Genomic DNA, 21,266 nt, shown 5'->3' with positions numbered 1-21,266 from the left:
CCCATAAATAAAATACCCCACAACTGCAACAAGCCATTTTCTGTTAATAACTGGGTTAAATTTCTGGTGGTTTTTTGTTTGTTTGTTTGGTTTTGTGGGGTTTTTGTTTGTTTTTGTTTTTGTTGTTGTTGTTGTTTGTGGGGTTTTGTTGTTGTTGTTTTTTTTACAACTAAACAAACCTAACAGGTTAGATCAGCAGTGGGTTATGTCACACAGCATTACTAGAAGACATACATTCAAATTACTCTGACAGGATAAAGAAGATTACATCTGCATAACACATTCATTACTTTGGCTAAAAAGCCCAAAATAACCTAAGTCATTCTACATTTGCCTTCTAAACCAAGGAAAAAAAAAAAAAAATAAAAACCAAACAATGGCAGTGTATATGCAAACCTAAAAAACCCTTTAATTTTTCTGAGTAAAATATTTATCCATTGAGTCTACAGCTGGCACACTGCCAAACTGAAATGCCACCAGCACTGGGGCACAGAGTTGAGACTGGAATCTATTTCTATTCCTGTGCTCCCCTGAGCATATTGGCGTTGAGATTCTGCACTCTTCACCTTGCAGTCTCAGAAATTTTCTCTGAAAGTGAAAATAAATATGAAATTTTTTAACTGTGAAAATGCAATGTTGAAAAGGAGGAATCTCCAGTAAATTAGTCCTTTGCACCAAGTTATATATAAGGGTTTCACTCCTATATTTATTGAACTGCCCACATTTACAATATGCCAGTACCAATACTCTTGCTCAAAAAACATCTACAATTTTAGATCCAGAAATGGCCTAAGAAAATGGCTCTTCTGTTTTCAAACTCACAAGAAAAGGACTAATAAAACAACAAAAGGGATTTTAACCAACTGATCATCTTTGGAGAGAAGGATATGTAATAAAAAGCTAAATTATCATTGAAATACCCCCAAGCTGACAGTCAGTGGTCTTTTTACTCCAAAAACCACTTTGAATAAAAGTAAAAAATAACTCCTTTGTGCCGGATCTTCATACACTTACACTCTTATTCAAAAATCTGTCAGAACACATTCTTTCTCAGGGCTTCATCCAGTTCTTTCTCAAAATGTGAGCCTGACTTTGGCCAAGCAGAAACTTGAGAACTTGGTTGTAGGGAGAACAGTTCGATTCCCAAAGATTTCCTGAGGCCTCCCCAGCCAGCAGCAGAAACACTGGGCTGAGGCACTGCATGAAATCAGACTGGGCAACTAACGATGGAAATTCCCTGATGGAAACACCATGTGAGAATAAAAGGGAAATAACGGGAGAAAGCCACCCACCTTCTAGCCCACAGCAAGGAGACAACAGCAATTTCACATCATGGCTGTGAATTAGGTGTGCAGCTCCACAATAAAGGACACTAAAGGTGATACCAGGTAGCCAAGCCCCGATTCATTTGCTCACTTTGCTTTTGCAGGCTTTTGGGGCTTTTTTTTTTTTCTTTTTTTTTCTCTTTTTTTTCTTTTTTTTTTTTTTTTCCTTTAATGAATGAACACTTTCTCTCCAGCCATCTTTGTGTTTTGTATCTCAACTAACACCTCCTCAGTTTGCTGGGCTACAGTTCTACCATGTTCTTCTCCTCTGAAAATGCAGCCTGACACAGCAGTGGGGAAAACAAAGGGGAAGAGAAAGATAAATACAAACACCAACAGGTGAAATACAGACAGCGAAAGAAGATAACCAAAGACATGATCACATGTCACATGTGTGCTCATTACATTTCTGGCTGTAGCACCAAGCTGCCCTGCCCACATTGCCTGAAAAACAGTTATAAACAGATGATGAAGAGACTGTCCCTGCCCCAAATTGCTGACATTCCAGGCATCTAACGGCAAGCCACAGCCAGACAAGCTGAGGAAGCAGTTTACATGGTGATTATCAAGGCTAAATAGGTGATATCTATCTAGATGATTTGCTGTGTTTCCTTTTAAATGCATTTAGTGTTTATTTCTCTCACCACTTCACACGGAATCATACTGTCCTTTCAAAGCTCCAGGCAAACAGTTGTGTAAAATCTGTATTTAATAATTGAATGTTACAAAGATATCTAAACAACACAGCCCACTTCCTGCTTAGCAGTCAAAGCACTGCAATTCCAGTAACCAGCCAAAACCTGCAATACTGGTAAATATATAATGATTTCCAGTTGTCCTGGGTTGTAGTTAGGATGTATTCTATCACCATCTTCAGTTAATGGCCCATCAATGCCTTGTGCATGACTCATAGATAACTCCCTCTGGAGCTATCTCTCTTTAATGGGCCATCAAGGTCCTCTTCCATGACTCATCATCCCATTGGGAGATGCTCCGCCCAGGGGGAGGAGCCAAGCATTCTCACCTGGATATAAGCTGGGATTTGGACAGTAGAAGCAGCCCTCATCCATTGGATTCTCAGAGAACTGGAGCTACCAGACCTGTCTATGGGATCACTGCTTCAGGAAGACCACCTCACCTGGACTGCTTCCATCACCCTGATCAGGTTGTATTCTGACTCTGTCAGTGGGGGTTTTTTTTTGTATTATTGCATTTATTTTATTTTATTTCTTCCTTTTCTTCTCATTAAATTGTATTTCTGACTTAGAGTCTCTCACTGGGTTTGCTTTCAAACCACAACACCAGTACAAGCTTCTGGCAATGTTCTCCAGTCATCCACAAGCACAGGTCTGCATGTGCATTCCTCAGGAAGAACTGCCCCATTCCACAAACTCAACCTGCACACAACACACAGAACTCTGCTAACAGTGAGCTACTCACAGAGCTGGGCACTCCCAAGTGTGACTGCTGATTGGCGCTGGATAACAGGTCATTTCAGTGTAACAGGAGAAATCCACTGTTAACAGTACAGTCACTAGCTGCAGTTACCCTATAAAGACTTATGTGGACGTGATCATTACTAGATTTGGTTTGCAGGACAGTGATTTCCACTCCAGGGCTAGAATTAAATATCCTTTCTTGGTTTTCATTTATGTTCCCACTTGATGTGAAAGCATAAAGTCATCAGAATTTTCTTATTTCCATTATTCCTCTGACTTTTTCCTGTGTTCTTTCAAAGATTTTCTATTTTCTTCTTCCTAACAAGACGCCCAAATGACAAGGAGCAGCCAAGGGATACATTAATGCAATCAGAAACACACAGAAATTACCAAGCTCAACGATTATTTACATTCTAGAGGAGTCAGAGATGCTGATAAACATTAGCATCACAGGTGGGTAATCCTGGCAGCAAAGGCACAGAGAATCTTACAGCTCACACATCTCTAACGTGAGAGGGAGCACAGGAAAAGCCACACTGTCCCCATCTGAATTTTTATACTGGGAGAAAAGGCTGGGATTCCTGGCCTGTGACACTGCTTGACATTTAGATGATAAGCAGTATGGTTACAGAGGAAAATAGAGGATGAAAAGTGCATTTTAGATGCAGGAGGGGAGCACCATTAGGGGATATAGAATGGGATCAGTAGTTTGATTAGGGAAATTATCTTCTCAGTATGATTTTAATAACCTTGAAAAAGCAGTGAAAACCACAAAAACCATCAGATACTTGCTTTTTGTAATGTACCCTATGGGAAATGAAACAGTATGGGAAGAAACCTAGAGGGACACAGCCCTAGAGGACATGAGAGGCTGGAATTAACTTCTGCACAACCTCATTTTATGTTTAATAGGGAAGGAACTACAGGGAAGTTTTAGAGGTGACAGTTATTTGGGGGTTTTCTCCATTTAATTTCAGCTTGTGCATAGAAATAAAGAAAATTTCTTAAACTATTCATAGCAAGTAGATCATACTGATTTCAATTTCTATGAAAAATGGAACAATACAAGACACCAAGTAAGAAACATATTAATTCTTTCAGTAATGTACAGCATGCAAGCATCAAGCTGAATCAAGAATACTGATAAAAATGTACACACAACTTCTAAAAAGGTATTATTCCAAAACATCCCAGGTAGTCTTTCAGCCAAAAAAAAAAAAAAAAACACCTCACATCATTCAGAAAGTTTAGAGACAGAACACATAAGCTGCGCAGTGAGTTCAATAATCTCCATTCACATGTAATGTTTAATATTTACTCACAGCTCCAGGCCCACTACCAAGATTTATTTTAATTTTGCACGTTCAGAAGATAAAAGGTGAGAGCACTAGGGAACAGCATACTGCCAACTTTTTTATTTTGCTGAGAGAAGGACAAATACAGGAAAGAATTTAACATCCCCTTCCCATCCCCCCACATGCTAAGACTGAAATCTTAGCAAAGCCCTGGGCTCTAAAATCATACATGGCACACAGAAGATAAAAACTCATAACAATAAATATTTGTAATGGTAAAAATTCAGGATCAATGGACACAATGGAACAAGTAGGCAGTGTGTTTAAAGCAGGAGGCCTGAGGCATAATTAAACAGCATCAGCTCATAGTCAACACTGCCAATTCTGTTGTGGCAACCAAAAGATAAGCTGGAGAGAAAGGAATTAAGGCACAGTGAGCCCAACAATGGATAATTACACCATTGCATAATTGGTGCATCTTGGCTTAGACTTGGCAAGCTCTGGCATTATCAGTCTCCAGGGTAGGAGGAAGGAAGCGTGTTCATATTTCTCACAGATTTCCCTGGTCATTTACTGCCCATGCCCTCGTTTAGGGCAAAGCAGCCCAACCGTGCCAAGATCAAGGACAAAAGGAGCATCTCTCACTCCTGCAGCAAACACCTCAGGAGACTACAATCAGATAAATTCCTTCCCCTCCAAGGTCTCTAGAACCTGTACATATCTAGAAAATAGTTGTTTTTCGAGGGATCCCATGTGTATGACTGTTTTTCAGAGGGATCCCATGGTATAGGATGGTTTTCAGAGGGATCCCATGGTGTATGATGGTTTTCAGAGGGATCCCATGGTGTATGATGGTTTTTCAGAGGGATCCCACGGTAAATGACGGGTTTTAGAGGGGTCCCATGGTAAATGACGGTTTTAGAGGGATCTCAGAGTATATGATGTGCCACTTCAGGCATCTTCCCTCCCCTGTTCCTCCCTTTCTCTCTCTGCAGCACCCATACACCCACACTGAGGTACTTCCCACAAGTGCCTGGAGTCTGCAGACAGAGCAGAACCCAGTGCAGTGCAGTGTTTACCCTCCAGCAAGGCTGGCTTTGTCACTGGGATGAACCCAGGCACCCACAGCCCCAGAGGCAGCCAGCAGTGCCCCAGCAGCTCACAGCTGAGAAGGGACATTCCAGCCTTGGACTGCATCCACAGCCCCAGCTCTCTCTCCTGCTGCAGAACACACATCCTCTGGTGCTTTGAGCAGAGGGGGACAGAAACACTCCAGCAGGGACTCTCTCTCTGTAGGAAATAATTTTTGTCTAGAGCCAAAACCAAATTCAGCATCCTGGCCAACTTTAGCTCAAAGGTCAGCAGAGTACAAAACGAGGTGGAAAGGGGTGGCTACAATTTGTCTGAGTAAATGACCAGCAGTACAGGACTACAAAAACCTATTCAGAAAACAACACTTCTGCATTTCTATAATCCAGCAGTAAATAACAACAACCAGAAGCACTGGTGGTGAGCTTTGGCAGGTTTCTGCTGGTGATCGTTGGCTTTTTTTTTTTTTTTTTTTAAATAGCTCATTGATTTTGGACTGCATCCATCTCCAGCTTTGTGGCTACACTTCATGCAGTAATTTACTTCAAACCAGAGTGCACTTCTACAGCCAAGTCTTTGTTTTGTAAATGTCATTGCACTTCAACACCATTAACCAGACACCCCTATTTCAAGCTGATATTCCTAAATTCAGTAAACTAAGTATCAGCAACACTGCAACAGAGCCAAATGAAAATGGAAAATGTTTTTGACTCCACATAGCCCTGAGTGCAGTGCAGTGTATTATTCCTTTCTGGGAGAGTTCAGAGCAGTTGATTTGAGGGCCCACTGGTGTTACCCATCTCAAGACTCCCTGAAAACATCCAGTCATCCCCACAGAGGCTTCCAGAGGAAAACCTTTGTGCCTAAGGAATTTGTGAATAAACTAGGCATTAACCTTCAGCCATTTCACTGACCACAGAAGCTCTAGATTCCATGCCTGCTACAAGCAGCTTCCCTTTTCCACCATTCATGTCCTTCCCAAGTTGCCTGCTTGGATCAGATGGAACAGTGCAAACCAACGTGCATGCACTGCAGTGACAGGGCAATTGCAGCTATTAGAAACTGCAGAAGGCGCTTTCCCAACCAACATCTTCCCATGCCATAGAAGCAGAAGGTGAGCACAGCTTTGCCAAGCCCGTGGGTTAGGAGTGAGAAGAACAGAGCTCCAAAGCTCATCTTCCCTCCTATAGCTGGGAGCTGTCCCAGCACCGCTCTCAAGGTCAAATGAATGCTATTTCAGAAAGCAAGACAAATTAGTGCTTTATGACCAACAAGCTTGTTCATGGCAGCTTTCTCTTCAGAGGCTAAGTGAACAATTCCTATTGCCTACTGTAAAAACAAGCACAGAGAACAGTAATTTTTAAACTGTTGAGCTCCAAAAGTTTCTTCCATAGTATCTCTGATAGCTGCTAATTTGGTGACTGAAAGTGATGTAGGTTTAAAGTATCTTGTTCTGCCCTTCTGCACAGGCCATCGGCAGAACAAATAAATTATCAGTGTTTGGATTCTCATTACCTCAAATTAGCCTCAGCATACGATGACAGGAGCAGAGCAAGCTGTCTGGGGTCCTGATGTGGCACCTGTTTAGCACGCCATAAAGGACACAGAAAAGGGGGGCCAGGTTCTCTCTGCTGCCTGACCACAACAAGCTTTCCTGTCAGACTATTGATACCTCCTCTGACAGCAACTTTCAGCCTGCACACCCACACTGCTCCTAATCCACTAACAATGAAGCAGTTGCCATACTTGCAAGTGTCCCCAAGGAGTGCAGGGACTGCAGAAGGAAATTTGGGCAGGGATGGAGGACTCTGCCAAATAACATGTATCATTGCCACAAAGACATCCATCTCAAACAGTACATCTGTTTACATGCAAGCCTAAAACAACCACTGTGACAAAGAAAACAGTAAGTTCAAAAGAGAGTCTTCAGCTTATCACAGGGAAAGTGAGATACAAAATGGAAGTGTCCTGTTTCATCATTGATTTAAATAGTTCTGCTGGGCATTTCAGGCTGCAGCCACAGGAGCAAAGACAGGCAGGCACATCTCTGGATGGGACAAAGTGACCTGCTCCAAACTGCATCCAAAGGAAAGCCAGCCGTGAGGAGCCAGAGGCTGACAGTGAGGATCACCACAACAGGCACATTCTCCTCCGTTACACTGCTCCTGTTACAGCCTGGATCACTTACTCAGCTCAGGCACTTACTCCTCCTCGCCTGTGATTCCATTTGGAGCAGTCACACATCTGTCGAGGGACTCAAACCATGGTAATGACCTTGGACCAGAACATGAAGACAAAGTGAATGCATCAGCTTTCCAGGAAGCTCTCCACAGGGCCTGTGTGCACCCAGCGTGTCAGAGCCCCGGATTCTGTGTCACTGTACAGTTTAGCAGGAGCTGATTCTGATGCTGTGCCTCCCCAAGCAGCCAGCTGGCCCTTCCATTCCTGCCCTGTCCCCTCCTCCTGCCCTGTCTCTGCAGTTTTCAGCCTGCAGTAGGTGCCAGTGGGGCTCTTCCAACTCAGATCAGTGTTACCAGAACTCGAGACAGGCATTAAAGCAAATACATCCATGCAGGAGCTTGATTTAGTGAAGTGTCTGAGAAAAAAAAACACTTGCTAATATTGAATACTTAGGGGAAAAATAGTGCCACTGACCCTTAGTGCTAAAGCTCTCCATATACATGGATTGGGCACTAGCCCAAACACCGAGCCTGCCCACAGCTGTGGTGTATTTAATCAGGTCTTACAGGCTAATTATTTTACACAACTAAATCCAGCACCTGTGAAAATTGTCTTATTTCAGCTGTTGACAAAGCTACTTAAATAACACTTTCACTTTCAAGCAGAAGACCTAAACCAGCATCTCTTCAAGTCCAAAATATCCACAGCCAACTACAGTGCCAAGGCAGTGTAGAAGGAATATTTAAGTAAATTCATATCCAAACTCCTACTCACGTGAGAAAGCTCCTTATTATTAATACTTGTGGCACTTAAATGTCCCCAGAACTGCCTTTTGACATCTCTGAAAGAATACAAGGAGGTGACAACTTAAAACAAAACAAATTGCATCCTCTTTGGGTGGCTCCCCTTCCAAAAAGGTTGTCTCTTTTTTCCAATGAAATTTAACTCCCACCACTATGTTCTCAGAGATGAACTACTGAAAATCCAATTCTTACACCACAGTAATCTTGAAAATTATTTCATCAGTATTGGTGTAATATTAATAGTATTGTCTGCTTGAAATGCATAAAAAGCAGCTAAGATTTCCTTTCCTCAGCAGCAGGCAGCAAGGCTAACTACTGCTTTGACTAAACTAACAGTACTAAAAATGTGTATATATCAAAGTAAATTGTGCATGAAAATTGTACAAGTAAACACCACTCCATACAAATGGATAAAGTGCTATTTTCCAGTAAGTCTGAGTCAGTTCTCACTGCTGCAAGAAACACGACATCTAAAAGGCATCTGAAAGCTTCTAAAATCTGAGTTTCCTTTTTTTCAGACTGTAAAACGTGCTGCTGGCACACTCACTTTATCATTCAAAACAGCAACAAGTGAAAACAGCCCAAAAGGACGGAGTCAATTCAAGGCAAAGATCTTCCCCCCCACTGAATGTCTCGCCCAGCACCACTCTTAGCAACAGAATGTTGATCCAGCACAAGATAAAGAGAGAGGCTTTCCCCTGACACCTGGGACTAAAGCACACAACAAAAGCAGCTCCCAAGGCAAGGCAGCAAAGTTACATTTTTCAAGCGTTCCCACCTAATGCAGACAGAAGGCCAGCCACAGCAAGGCACAACAAACAACCTATTTACCCACGTCCAGAAAATGCTTGTAAATTTAAACTGTGTGAAATGTCTAACTACTGCTTTCATTCCATCAAAAGGCTTCATCGGCAATGGACAATAAAACCTCTGGCTTGACCTAAAGGGGCTGGTGGGTTAATCTATTCTGACCTTACCTTTATTCCATCATAATACTGAGAGATTGCTTGAATGAATAACCAGCATTTAACAATGCCAACAGCCACCCTTTCACTACACTGCTCCTCTGAAGTGCCCTCCAAGCCAATCTTTTAATGAAAAGGCATATAAAACTTGTTGATTTATTTTTTTTCAAAAATTAATTGTAAAATAAACCAAAATGCCATTTCTCACTCATGAGTAAAAAAAGGGAAGATATAAAAAACAAAAGCATAAAAATGTTTTTCTCTTGCCCCTTCATGTCTCTTTCAGACTTCCACCATCACTTATTGTCAATTTTAGCTAATACACTGTCCCTTATTAACTGTCAGTCACATCTTTTATTTATAGTATTTTCACTCAAATGGGAGAAACCAGACAAAAAAAGACACCACTGATAAAACCTGCCTTCTAACAATAGGCTTAACCATCCAGGCCTCAACACATGGTATTTTAATAACTACTGGCTTCATTTCAGAACCCATTCCATGAGCTTGCTCAGCACTGAACATAGCAAAGCAGAGTTAAAATTAAGCATATAATTAGGTCCACAGAGGTCACAAAGCTGGATTCATCACTCATTGACTGGTTTAATCACTCAGCTCTCATAAGTTTAACGTTCACAGCCCATGTTTAAATGCCCTTCTAGAGAAAAGCCTCCAGCACCAACACTACAGTGCCCAGTTTTACCCAAGCCTTTTCCTCCCTGTAAGAGCACAGTAAAAACCTGGACCAAGGAACTGAATATTCTGATATGTGCCTCTCAGAGCAGAATACTCCTGTATTTTGTCATGAAGCAAGAGCTGTGCTCTCATTTAACATATCAGCTGGAGCACTTATTTTTCAGCACCAGCAAACAAATGCATCTTCATTTAATGTTCTACACCTGTAAATGGTTTGGCAACACAAGAGAATATCAAAAAGCAGCAGGCACTGAAAAGATACGTGAAAATGCCTTAAAAATCCACTTGAAAAATAGTTGAAAATCCACACTAACCCCAGGAACAAGGTCTCAGCTTAAATCTATTTCTAATTAGATTTAGGAAGATGCTTAACATACCAATCAAGATTAAGTGCCATCACCTTTATCCAAAAGCCCAGTCATCAAAGAACTGGGAAGCAAAGCATAAAGCATGCGATGCAAGAAGAATAAAAATAAAGATAAGAGCTTTCCTTCGGATTGCAGAGGATACTGTTATAAATTACTCAAAAATTCCTACCTTGAAAAGCTGTGATGTGACCAACAATCATGTACTTCAGCTCAAAGTTCAGTGCCTGGATGCTCTGAGTCCTCTCCCTTCGAACAGCTGCCTGGTAGCTTTCTTCCATTTTTTTGGTGCAACATGTTGGTGCCCTGTGCTGACAGATCTGTAAATCTGACTCTTAAAGCAAACGAGAAAAACACAAAAATTAGAAAACCCTTGAATTTACACCATAAAAGCAATGCATCTTAACGTCAGAAACACTACATTTTCAATTTTGAAACAAGACAAAACCCACAAGGAATGACAATGTGAAACTTGGCTGTTGTCAGAAGGACACAAAGTTGTGATTATTTCATTTGAGTAACGTGACATTATCAACTGGTGAGTTATTTTTCACTGGTCAGAACACTGGACACAAAAGCTACCTGAACACAGTCAGGGGCACAACAGAATCAATGCCACCAGAGGGGTAATATTCCCCCTGTACACCTTGTGCTAAAGGGATCAAAACCTGAACGTGTGAGTGATAACCATGCCTCAAATCAGGATCCAATACTCACCCATTTCGTGCCTCAAGGAATCACCTATTCACCTCTTAAACTAGGGGAACCTTCTTAAAAAATCTCTGAGCTCCTAGGCAGCTCACAAAAAAAAAAAAAAAATGAAAGGCACTGTAATCACTCTCACCTTGCAACTACACAGAAAGCTGATTAAAGACTTCACTTTTGTAGAATGTTTTTTTTGGTTTTTTAAATCACTCCATCTCTGTTTGTATGTGTTTCAGCAAGTTTAGTGTCCTTGGTAAGGAGACCTACATCCCAGAGTTGTGATGGACACACTCAGGGTCTGCTTGTTCTATACCGTGGGATTTGCAGGTGCCACAAAGGATCTGCTACAGACTGCACAGGAGCATTTTCTGATGCTCCACAAACACAGGTTTTTAGAAGGGGAGGAAAAAAAGCAAGAGACTGTTGAGCAAGCAAATCCAAAACCAGGGGCACACACAAATACCAGAGCCCAGAGTCACTCAGTATTAAGTCAGGGGCTTCTTTCCTTCCCCCTCAAGGCAGGAACAGAGGTGCTGGGGAAAGGGGCCACCAGTGTCCACCTCCATGCCAGCCCTCAGGCTCTGGGAAGGAGACAGCCTTTCCCGGGAAGGCCAGTGCCCACAGGGGCCAGGCTCCCCACTGCCACCCCACAGCAATATGTGGGGTGTCCCCACAGTGCCCTCTCTGTGCCCAGGGGTCTCTGTTTTCACACCACACCACCAGGGTGTTTTCATCCCACGTGGATGGAAACAGCCCTCATTCTCCAAGGAGCCACAATTCCCCCTGAGGATTCCTCACCCAGGCCACTGCAGGGAACCCAGAGCACACCTTGGGATGGAAACAGTACTGAACCATCACCTGCCCTACCCCTCACACCTGGCCTGGCAGGTTAATGCTCAACAGTGCTCCACTGAACTGATTACAAACAAGAGGATGCACTCTGAAAGGTCAGCAGACACCCCCAAAGGAGCAGGCTCTGCTCCGAGCCAGCTCCAGGTCAGCAGCTCACCAAACCCACAGAGAGAAGGTTCAATAAACGTCCCTCACCAGGGAGAAAAAATAAAAACACTGAGTTAGCTAAAACATCTCATTTGACTTGAAAATGTTACTTCCAGCTTACAGCAACTCTCATTCAAAAGTGCAGCTAAATTATGTCAAGAAGGGCAAAACCAAAGTAAAATACTTCAATTCACTACATTTTTATATAAGTTTGCAAACAAAGATGGAAGTTGTCACAGACTGAGCTGAAGCAGAGCACCATTTTAGAGGTGGATTCGTTTCACACCTCAATCTAATTCCAAAAACGGGAAACAATAACTCTCTCCCTTGCAGTGGGAAGCCCCGAACTGTAGCAATGTATTCGAACAGCTCAGGCCACAGGGTGCTCCAGCCAAACCATCTTCAGTAACTCTTATTAGAACCCTCTGGAATTCGTCAAAGTCACTAAGACATAAATTGTTCTAAAAGAAGAAGAGGCTGAGGAACAGAATACCAAGACTGCAAGAACCAGGTAAAGGAAAGCCACAAAGCACTGGACTATAACCAATCCTATTTCCTGAAAAGTGCATGCTGAATGCATGGATATAACACCAAAAACAGAGGCACCAATCAAGTAATGCATGATCATGTGAACAGTAGGTTTAAATGTATAAACACAGCTTCATGCAGACAATGGATGGCCTCTGCTCAGTTATGTTGGCTGGCTGTAGGCGAATCCATGGACGGCTGGGACAAGGAATTCTGCCAACCTGTATATTCTAGAACACGTGGGTTTATTGCAGGGCGGTGGGTAAAAGGGCCTTGCCTTCAGCCACCAGCTGGGCTGGAGGGGAGTCCCAAAGAGAGACTCTCTCAGCAGGGTGAGAGCTGAGAGAGAAGGGAGCGAGAGAGCAAAGGGCAGGGGGAAGAGAGCAAGAGTAGGGGGAAGAGGAAGGGTAAGAGCGAGCTAAGAGCAGCGAGAAGTAGAGGAGGAAGAGGTAAGAGAGTGAGGTCTTTGTTACAATACATTATATCTCCTTTTGCAATGAATATTCTAATTTACAGTGACTAACTAACACAAGACACAAAATCTTATAGAATCTACATCCAGCCTATAAGAACTACTATATCACCATACTGTGTTATATTTTAAACTCTAAAAACTACTCTTTAGACTTTTCTGTTCTGCTACATTGACCTTTGGATCCCTTAGCCAGCAGAAAGGGATTGTTCAATCCAAAGGGATTCTCCTTCAGCTAGGCCATTGTTTTCAGGTTCTATAGTAACTAAGACTCAGTATCCTACAACTCAAAGTCAGCTTTCATTTCTATTTCCATTATAGGTTTCATATATTCAGAATGTTTTGCTAAGCAATCATATTTATAAGGTTTCCCTGATTCATCTTTGCCAACAGCTGGCTGTCCAGAGCCCTGAGCCCCAAGCCCTGCTGAGGATGCCAGCAGCAGTGGCAGGGCTGTGCCCGTCACCGCCCGGGCACGCTGCTCCGTGCCCCGCTGCCAGACTCCCTGGCCAGGGCAAAATTAGCTCCTTGGACAGGACCATTTTAACTTGGACGGGTTCCCCGATCCAGCTCACCCCCTGAGCACGTTTGTCATGTCACAGGGAGCTGGGGGTCAGGGAAGGACCACTGCTCTGAGCTGGCACCACCAAAGCATGGGGGAAATGGTAACACAGACTGCGGAGCAGCTCGGTCACACACAGACGGGTCCGAGCAGAGGGGCTGTGAATGCTGCTCAGCATCTGCTGATATCCAGAGCATTTCTCCTTACAGCAGCCCTCTGCAGTTCTGTCTGACAGGGTTTTGCACAGCTCAGACCTGTATGCAGAAAGGTTTGAAATCCCAGGTGCTCCACGCTGACTTGTGCTGGCCCTGGCACTCCGCTCGGAACCGGGGCACACAGGAACCTGCCTCTGCTCCAGAAAGCTCCAAGGACACAGTTATCTCAGCTGGAACTGCACTCTGGGATCCCCCACCCAGCTATCACCCTGGAGCTATGCTCCAGGAGCCTCAAGACTGGGATTTGCTGGTCCAGAGCCAAAATGGCACAGAAGGCACTCTTAAATAGAAACAGCACTAAGCCCCTGACAGTTCAGGAGCCTGATGTAAAACACAGAGCACTGAAAGCCCAGCAAGTGCTGCTCTCCTCACAGGACTGTCAGGTCACTGCTGTCATGCACACAGCCTGGCAATTTCATTTGCTCCACTATTAGCCTCAGGGTATCACTTTTAACACAATTATAGAAACCTAATAAAAGGTTTCACTGCTATACATGCCTGGGTGCCGAGATTAAATTAGAACTCATTAGTAATATCTTAATGTCTCTAATAACCCTGATACTAATTTTAGTTTATCTCATCTCTTTCATCTTGATGAAGAAGACCCTCTCCAGTGACAGAGGGGTGGCCAAGGGGCTGGGCAGCCCACTAGCCCTGCTCAGAGTGTGCTGCCCACCAGCCACGGAACACAGCCTCAAGGGCAAACATCTCCCTTTTCTTAAGGAACAAAGACATTCAATACACCAGACAGAAAGCACCAGTCCTGAAAGAGAGAAGTTACCAACAGCATCATTTCAGGATTTAACTCAGCTCATTTCCCTCTAGGACTTGCTTACCAGCTTTCCCCAAGCTGCCTCTCATTTCCTAATCAGTAATTTGGGAGAAGCCTCTACCTCAACCTCCTCCTTAAAGCAGACCTAACTACATAAGAGCTTCATCCAGTCAAGTTTCATCTACAAAGATGAACAATGCCACAACCTCTCAGAACCTGTTTCGGTATTTCACTACACTCATGGTAAAATAAGTAAATTTAAAATTTCTGTCTGAAGATAATTCCCCATGTTCCATCTCACATCTGTGGGTTTTCAGCGCACAGCCACGTACCTACAAGAAGCTGATTCCACCTTCTCAACTTCCTCCCAAAAGGCAGCTGAAAACAGGAGTAGGGCCTCCCTTAATCTTAATCTTCCTACAACTGAACAAACCCAACTCTCTCTTCCCACATGCTCCAGCCCCTGATCATGAAGGGAGCCCTCTGCTAGACTCTGTGCCAGATGCAGAGCACCTGCATCCAAGGCACCTCTCTATTTCATTTTCTGATGCATTAACTTACTGACAGAGCAGAACACTTTCAACTCTACATGCCTGGGCTTCCATTCCAAAAGCTTTATAGCTTTCCTAAAACAAATTAATTTTCTGCTTCAGATCAGATGTAAGGATTACTGTGCTGATTATGTACATTATTTTTCTATTCAAGTCTTTTTCCCTTGAGAACTGGTTTAAACTGTAGCTCAGCTTATTTTTTAAAGTGAGAAAAACTACAGACTTTAAACCCTTGCTGTTATTATAAAAAACAGGAGAAAGTATCTTGCTCCACTGTGAAAAAGTCACATTCAGAAGCGCAGGAAAAAAAGTACCTGAGTCTAAAGCATGTGTGTTTTGGAATGCATCGGTGATCCCTGTTGAAAACTACTGTGCAACCCCAAAGCAATTAATGCATGCCAAAGGCATCACCTTCAGACACTTCCCTGTCACTGTTACAGATTCCTTTAGGTGTTAAATGCACAGAAAACCATGCATCCTTACCTGACATCATCTGGTCAGCTCTATCAAAATCAACCCTGGAGTATTTTGTTATGTGTTGCTCGGAGAACTTTTTATTTTGAATCAAAAAGTTTGGGACTTCATTATGAGCTTTGTTACAAATAAAATCAAAGATTTTGGTCATTAAAACTAGCTGAATCAGTATCATTTCCCAAAAGCAGAGAGGCCTGTTTAGCAAACAAAATTCACTTCTTTCAAAAGCTGAATATATACTCATTTTGTTAGCCGACCATGTAGTTTAACAGTTCTGTCTTTAAAATGCTACACACACTGTAAAAGCCATACTCTGAAGCCAGAAACCAAACTTAACACTAACTCATCTACCTGCATCAACTTTTTCAGAAAAGCTGATTTGTATTTTTTTTTTCAAACAAGCTGATCCTCTAATTTCCACTGCACAGAAGAGTCCTGAGCAAGCATGATCAGAGGGTGAGCTCAGTGCAATCTGTCTTCTGACAGTTTTTGCCTTTGTATTTTGACAAATGTTTCAACAGTATTTCCAAACAAAGCTTTAGTCCAAAGCCCAAGATTTTAATGTTGTTCAAATATCTTCCAAGACTCCAAGACTGATTATGCCTTAGTAACACAGAGAAAGGTGCCAAAAGTACCTTGCATTGTGTCTGGCCCAGCTGAACAGGAGCCAACACTTCATCCTCCTTGAGACTCATCTGTCTGGTAGAGCTGCTGCCTCAGCCTGAGGAAAACTCAGCAATTAAACACAAACTCATTCAGGGGAGGAGGCCAAATCAAATGAAAAAGGAGCTATTTCCAACCAGGGCTGCCCCTGCAATACTTGGGGCACGAGCAGAGGCCACACCAAGGAAAGGCAATCCAGCCACTGTAGGCTGCCCCAGGTCTGGGAGGGTCTTTTTTCATGCAGCTCTTGTGCTCCAGCAGTGCTGAAACCATCACCACCTTCACCTCAAGACTGCTGGCAAGAAACTCACCCACTGGCCACCCTCACCTAGCAGAGAGCACAGCTCTGGCCCACTGCAAGCAATAAAATGTCTTCAGCTGGAAAGACAAGCAAAGTATCTTCAAGTCATCAATTCGACATGTGCAGAGTCAAACAGCTCCTATTTGATCTGTCAGTGTGTAAAATATAGTAGTTATTATGCTTGAAGCAGTGCCAGGAATTAGCACAAAAATCAACAAACAAGTGCTCTGGGACATAAAATAGCAGCTAACTCAATAAACCTGCTCTCTGGACTAAGGGTAAAAGCCAGGTAAGCCCCAGGGAGCAGAGTCTACTGTCTTTTCCTCCCACACACATTTTCTGACTAGGCAGAAAGAACTTTCCAATCTAAGTCTTTCCTCTTATGTGTTAAAATAATCCTACTATCAGCTTTAATGTAAAGATCACACAAGCAGCACAATAAACGGTCCCTTGAAAGCAAAAAGCTCATGAAATACCAAAGCAGAGCCTGAATTCGTCCCATCCATCTACAAGCAACTTGACAACATGCATACACCCAGCCTGAAACCTTACAAGTGCCCTTTGGAAAACACAAGTTATGAAAATTTCCTTTCCCCCAACCCCTTCTTTCATGATGTCCATTAACAGAGATCCTGTTGATCTTGCTCAGCAGACTTTGCATTCTCACTGGTCTTTTGAAATACACTGAGTCATGACTAAGGCTATGAGCAGATGTGCTATTCCAGTTGAAACAATCAAGGCTAAAAGACTGTCTGAGCTAAAAGGCTGAACACCTCAAGTTCTCTCAAGCACAGCTTAAATAACCTACCAACATAACTAACTACTAGCAAGTGTAGCTACTTCCAACTTGAGCAAATGCAAGCTATTGGACTTGACAAAAGAGTTCTTGAGTAGACACCAAAAATAAAAGTATGAAACCAAACAAAATGGAAGAACCACTTGATTGCACTGGAATTAAACCTGCAGTTCTAAAGATGCTGGAAACCTGGAGTGGGACAGAAGGGAAACAGCAAGAAGCAGTAAATGTCATGACTCCAGAGAGCTGGCAGCATCAGCAAGTGCCACAGCTTGCAGGGCAGCTGGAGCCCATCAGGCACCAGCCCTGGTCTGCTTCCAGAGCAGGAACTCTTCCAAATACACAGCTCTTAAGGGCAGCATCTGCACAATGAAATGTTGTTAGGCCTGTTGCTAGGTGCATTTTGTTCAAGTTTTTCCCATTTCCCTCCGCTGTTTGTCTGGTTCTCACTGCTCTTGTATTCTGATTTTTGGTGTAGTTTCCAAAGCACCTTCTGCCCTACCCCATAGGTCACTGCCTGGTAGGATTTTCACCTTGGCTTGTGCCCCACAGAACTTGGCTTGTGCCTGGACCCGATGAGCAAAGAAAGCATCTGAGTTCCCTAAACCAAATGTCCCTGCAACTCACTGGAACCTGCACAGGCAGAAACCAGGCACTCCCTCCACTCCTCAAAGTCCCTCTCCTCAGACAAGATTCCCACCTATTGATCCTGCCCTGACCCCTCAGCTCCCCCCAGTTTTTTGCACACCTGTGGGACATCCTGGAGCAGCAGAGCAGCTGGACACATGTCACTCATCCTCAATTTTCCAGGCTGTTCCTTAGAAAGTGTGGCTGTACCCAGAAGGCTGAAGGCAAAGAGCCAAGAAGGCAGCTGCAGTCACTGCTCCTTGCCTCATGCCTGTTACCAGACCTCTGGCAGGAGGCACAGGGGATGGAAGTCACACACAGGAATAAAAAGTCCTGTAACACATCTACAAAGCACCTACAACTGGAGATTTTCCAGTGTTTCCCAGAACAGCCTGATTGTCAGTAGAGTGTTGGAAGATGCATCTTTGGCATAAATGCCAAACAACCAAAATGCCAATGCTGGTAAACAGACTCTTGAAGGAACAAAGAGTGATAAACTTCCCACAGTTCACTACCCTCTCCCTCTGGGTCTTCCCCACACCAATCCTAATCTCAGAACCACCCAAATGTCAGTAGGAAAGCACAAAAGGCACCTGACAGAATTTCCCAGTAAACTCTTAATTGAAGAGCTGAGCATCTGAGGAGAGACTCAGCCTGGTACATGCAGGTGCAGCAGGCAGGCACTGCCTGCCATGCCCAGGGATGCACTGTGGCCATTGCTCCATGCCTTGCACTTCTTCAGATGGCTGATGAATTCTCTAATGCTGATTACATTTAATAACTCCCCCCGAGCCCACTGCTAAGTGAGGCATTCTTTGGATGTGGATCTGTCTGGGAGGCAGCAGGACTGTGACTGCTAAAGAGTTGCTAACTGCACATACATGCAAATTCAAGAGATCTGCACTGTCAAAGATCCATCCTTTTTCTCCTAGAGTTGATACAAAAGCATGAAGACTGATGCACATGAAGTACATTATAAAACAATTTAGGGTGGTAGAGACCAGTGGATCTTCAGCAGGGGGGTTTCTACACTTACTGCAACACCAACTCCTTCCTCCATTTTCCTGGGACAACATGTATAACTGAATGCAGAGGTGAGAGAAAAGTTACAAGAACTTTCATTCATTTAGAGTCTATTATGACTCATCTTTCATTATGTTTCATCAGATTGCAAACAGTACATCCCATACATTTTCTCCACCACCACCACAAAATCATAAATGTATTCAAAATATTTTCTAGGAGAGTCCAGTAAATCTGCCTACTCCCTATCATCCAAGGACAACAATGAACTAACAGCTGCATTTCTGCTCTCCAGAGGAGACAGCATTTCACTGCCACAGAACCCTGCCTTATCTGAAGAATGAGTCACAGAAACCACAAGAGGTGGAAAGCCTAAAGTGGAACACAGTTTACAACAAAACTGAATTGTGTTTAAATGAAAGAATTAGGTTTGTAGCCCTGTACAGTTAGGGAAATAACACCTTCTGAATGCAAATCACACAGCCTGCCTATCTAGTCCTACAGGGAGGACATAAAATTCTTTATGAGAGGTGTGAATCACCTCATTTATCTCAACTTCAAACCCTAATGATAACTCAGACATTAACAACTGTTTTACCAACCTTTTAATAGGAACTACTTCCTAATATGCTTATATTCTTATTGCTTATTCCATATATGCTTATTCCATATAAGGTGGCAAAGCACAGAAAATTTTGAAGATATTGACAGGTTCACAATAAAATGTATTTCCTATTCCCCTTCATTTTATCAGTCAACATAAAAATCTGTAAGAAGTCTAGACTGGAAGATGAAACAAAAGCAAAGCTAAATCTAAAGGAACCAAGGGGAATTGAACATTTGGGCCACAGCCTCAGAAAGGGAAACTGCAAGAACAGTAATTGAGAGGACAAGAATAGCAACTCCTCAATACTCCCTTTCCCCCCAAAATCTGAGTACTTCTGGTTTTGCCATCTGACTTGAAAACCATACATGAAGCCAAGTGCTCAGAGAGCTGTTTCCTCTTCTTTAAAAATATCTACTAGTCTTGCTCAAGTACTAACTTTAAAACTCAAATCCATACTGCTTTCAATGAGCTTGTCCTGTAAGCCCGTAACTTCATTTTTGTGTATGACTTAAGAATGAGAAATGGCTGATTTCAATAGTGTTTTTATCACTATTTGAACAGATTTTTTAGGATCCCATACTCACTTTTATTTTTAGGGAGAAGAAAGAGGAAAACTATAAAATCCTAGGTGAAATACCCAAGAATTTTAAGAAAAGCACCCTACACTCAATCCTATTTACACAAAAGAGCTGAACCAAAACTAAGCAAGTGCTTACTAGACAAGACACCCCTCACCAGGGCAAATTCTTCAACTTCATCACCCATGACACAGTAATTAATTAAAACAGGCTGCAGCAGGACTACAGCATCACAAGGTCTCTGCGTCTCATTCCCTCTCTGTGGTTCCTTATGCAGACAATGCCACTGCTGTCACTGCTGTCACACTGGAATTTGATGCCTCCAGTTGGACCCACAAGCGTTGGGAGGCATCCCACAGCAGGAGAGACAGGGAAAAGCCCCACACACAACAGTAACTGCAGAGGAACACTCATGCAGCATAACCCTGCAGAGAAACCAGCTCATAGCCCCACAGGTCACACACAAGATGCCAGGAGCCTGTTTTTAATGCTCTTGGCTGAACCTAGATTTATGCTCAGATCACTTCTCCCACATCAGACCACATGTGCAGGAAAGAGGAAAGGTAAAAATATCAGAAAGCTTGGTTCAGCACCCCCTGATGTCAATGGAGACACCCAGTGGCATCAAAATACACATCAAAATACAAAATACAATGAAATGCAGTCAGACACAGCACTGTGCTGGACTTCTTGTGGGGATGTAGCAGTTTGAGATTAACACAGCTCTGTACCCAGAAAACTTTGGGTCAAACTCTTGAGTAGATCCTGGAACAGGGATCACAGCCAGGAAACCCAAGAAAACCTGCCCTTAGTAAGAAAAACTAAAATTACAGAAAAATGAACCTACAAAGACTTATGATTTTGAAATGCTTTAATTACCTTAGAGTAACTTGCATTTGATTTCAGACGAGTGTTTGTGATTTTTAGCTGCATCCATTCAGTGAAAACCAATGGAAGGTGAAGCAGCTAAAACGCCAAACACATCAGCAGCTAAAACTCCGACATCACAGAGTTGGTGACAGCATCCATTGGTGTAAAGAGCAGCGAGGGCCTGCTAGCCAAGTCCATCTAACCCCCAGGAAATTAAGGGCCACAACAGTATTTCCCCCTAAGGACATGGAGGTGCTTAGGATAGGACTGGCCCTCTGCCCTTCCTCATTTGTTTTGGCTTTGCTTTGTTCTGTCTGCCTAGACCATGGAGGATGTTCTGATTGTACCAGGAGCAGATAAGGAAC

General features: G+C 43.1%; 1 protein-coding gene across 3 annotated transcripts in view; it reads right to left on the bottom strand.

Annotated features, from left to right (window-relative positions):
* The window catches only part of LOC136365507 (glypican-5-like), a 347,571-nt gene that overhangs the window by 312,794 nt on the left and 13,511 nt on the right, over positions 1–21,266 (bottom strand). For all 3 annotated transcript variants that reach the window (XM_066326026.1, XM_066326024.1, XM_066326025.1), the window contains exon 2: positions 10,331–10,492. In XM_066326026.1, the coding sequence (XP_066182123.1) occupies positions 10,331–10,439 (109 nt within the window). In that variant the 5' untranslated portion in view covers positions 10,440–10,492. The remainder of the gene's footprint in view (positions 1–10,330; positions 10,493–21,266) is intronic.

This window comes from Sylvia atricapilla, chromosome 10 (assembly GCF_009819655.1).
Source record: "Sylvia atricapilla isolate bSylAtr1 chromosome 10, bSylAtr1.pri, whole genome shotgun sequence".
NCBI lineage: Eukaryota > Metazoa > Chordata > Aves > Passeriformes > Sylviidae > Sylvia > Sylvia atricapilla.
This window is presented reverse-complemented; position numbering and strand designations above follow the sequence as displayed.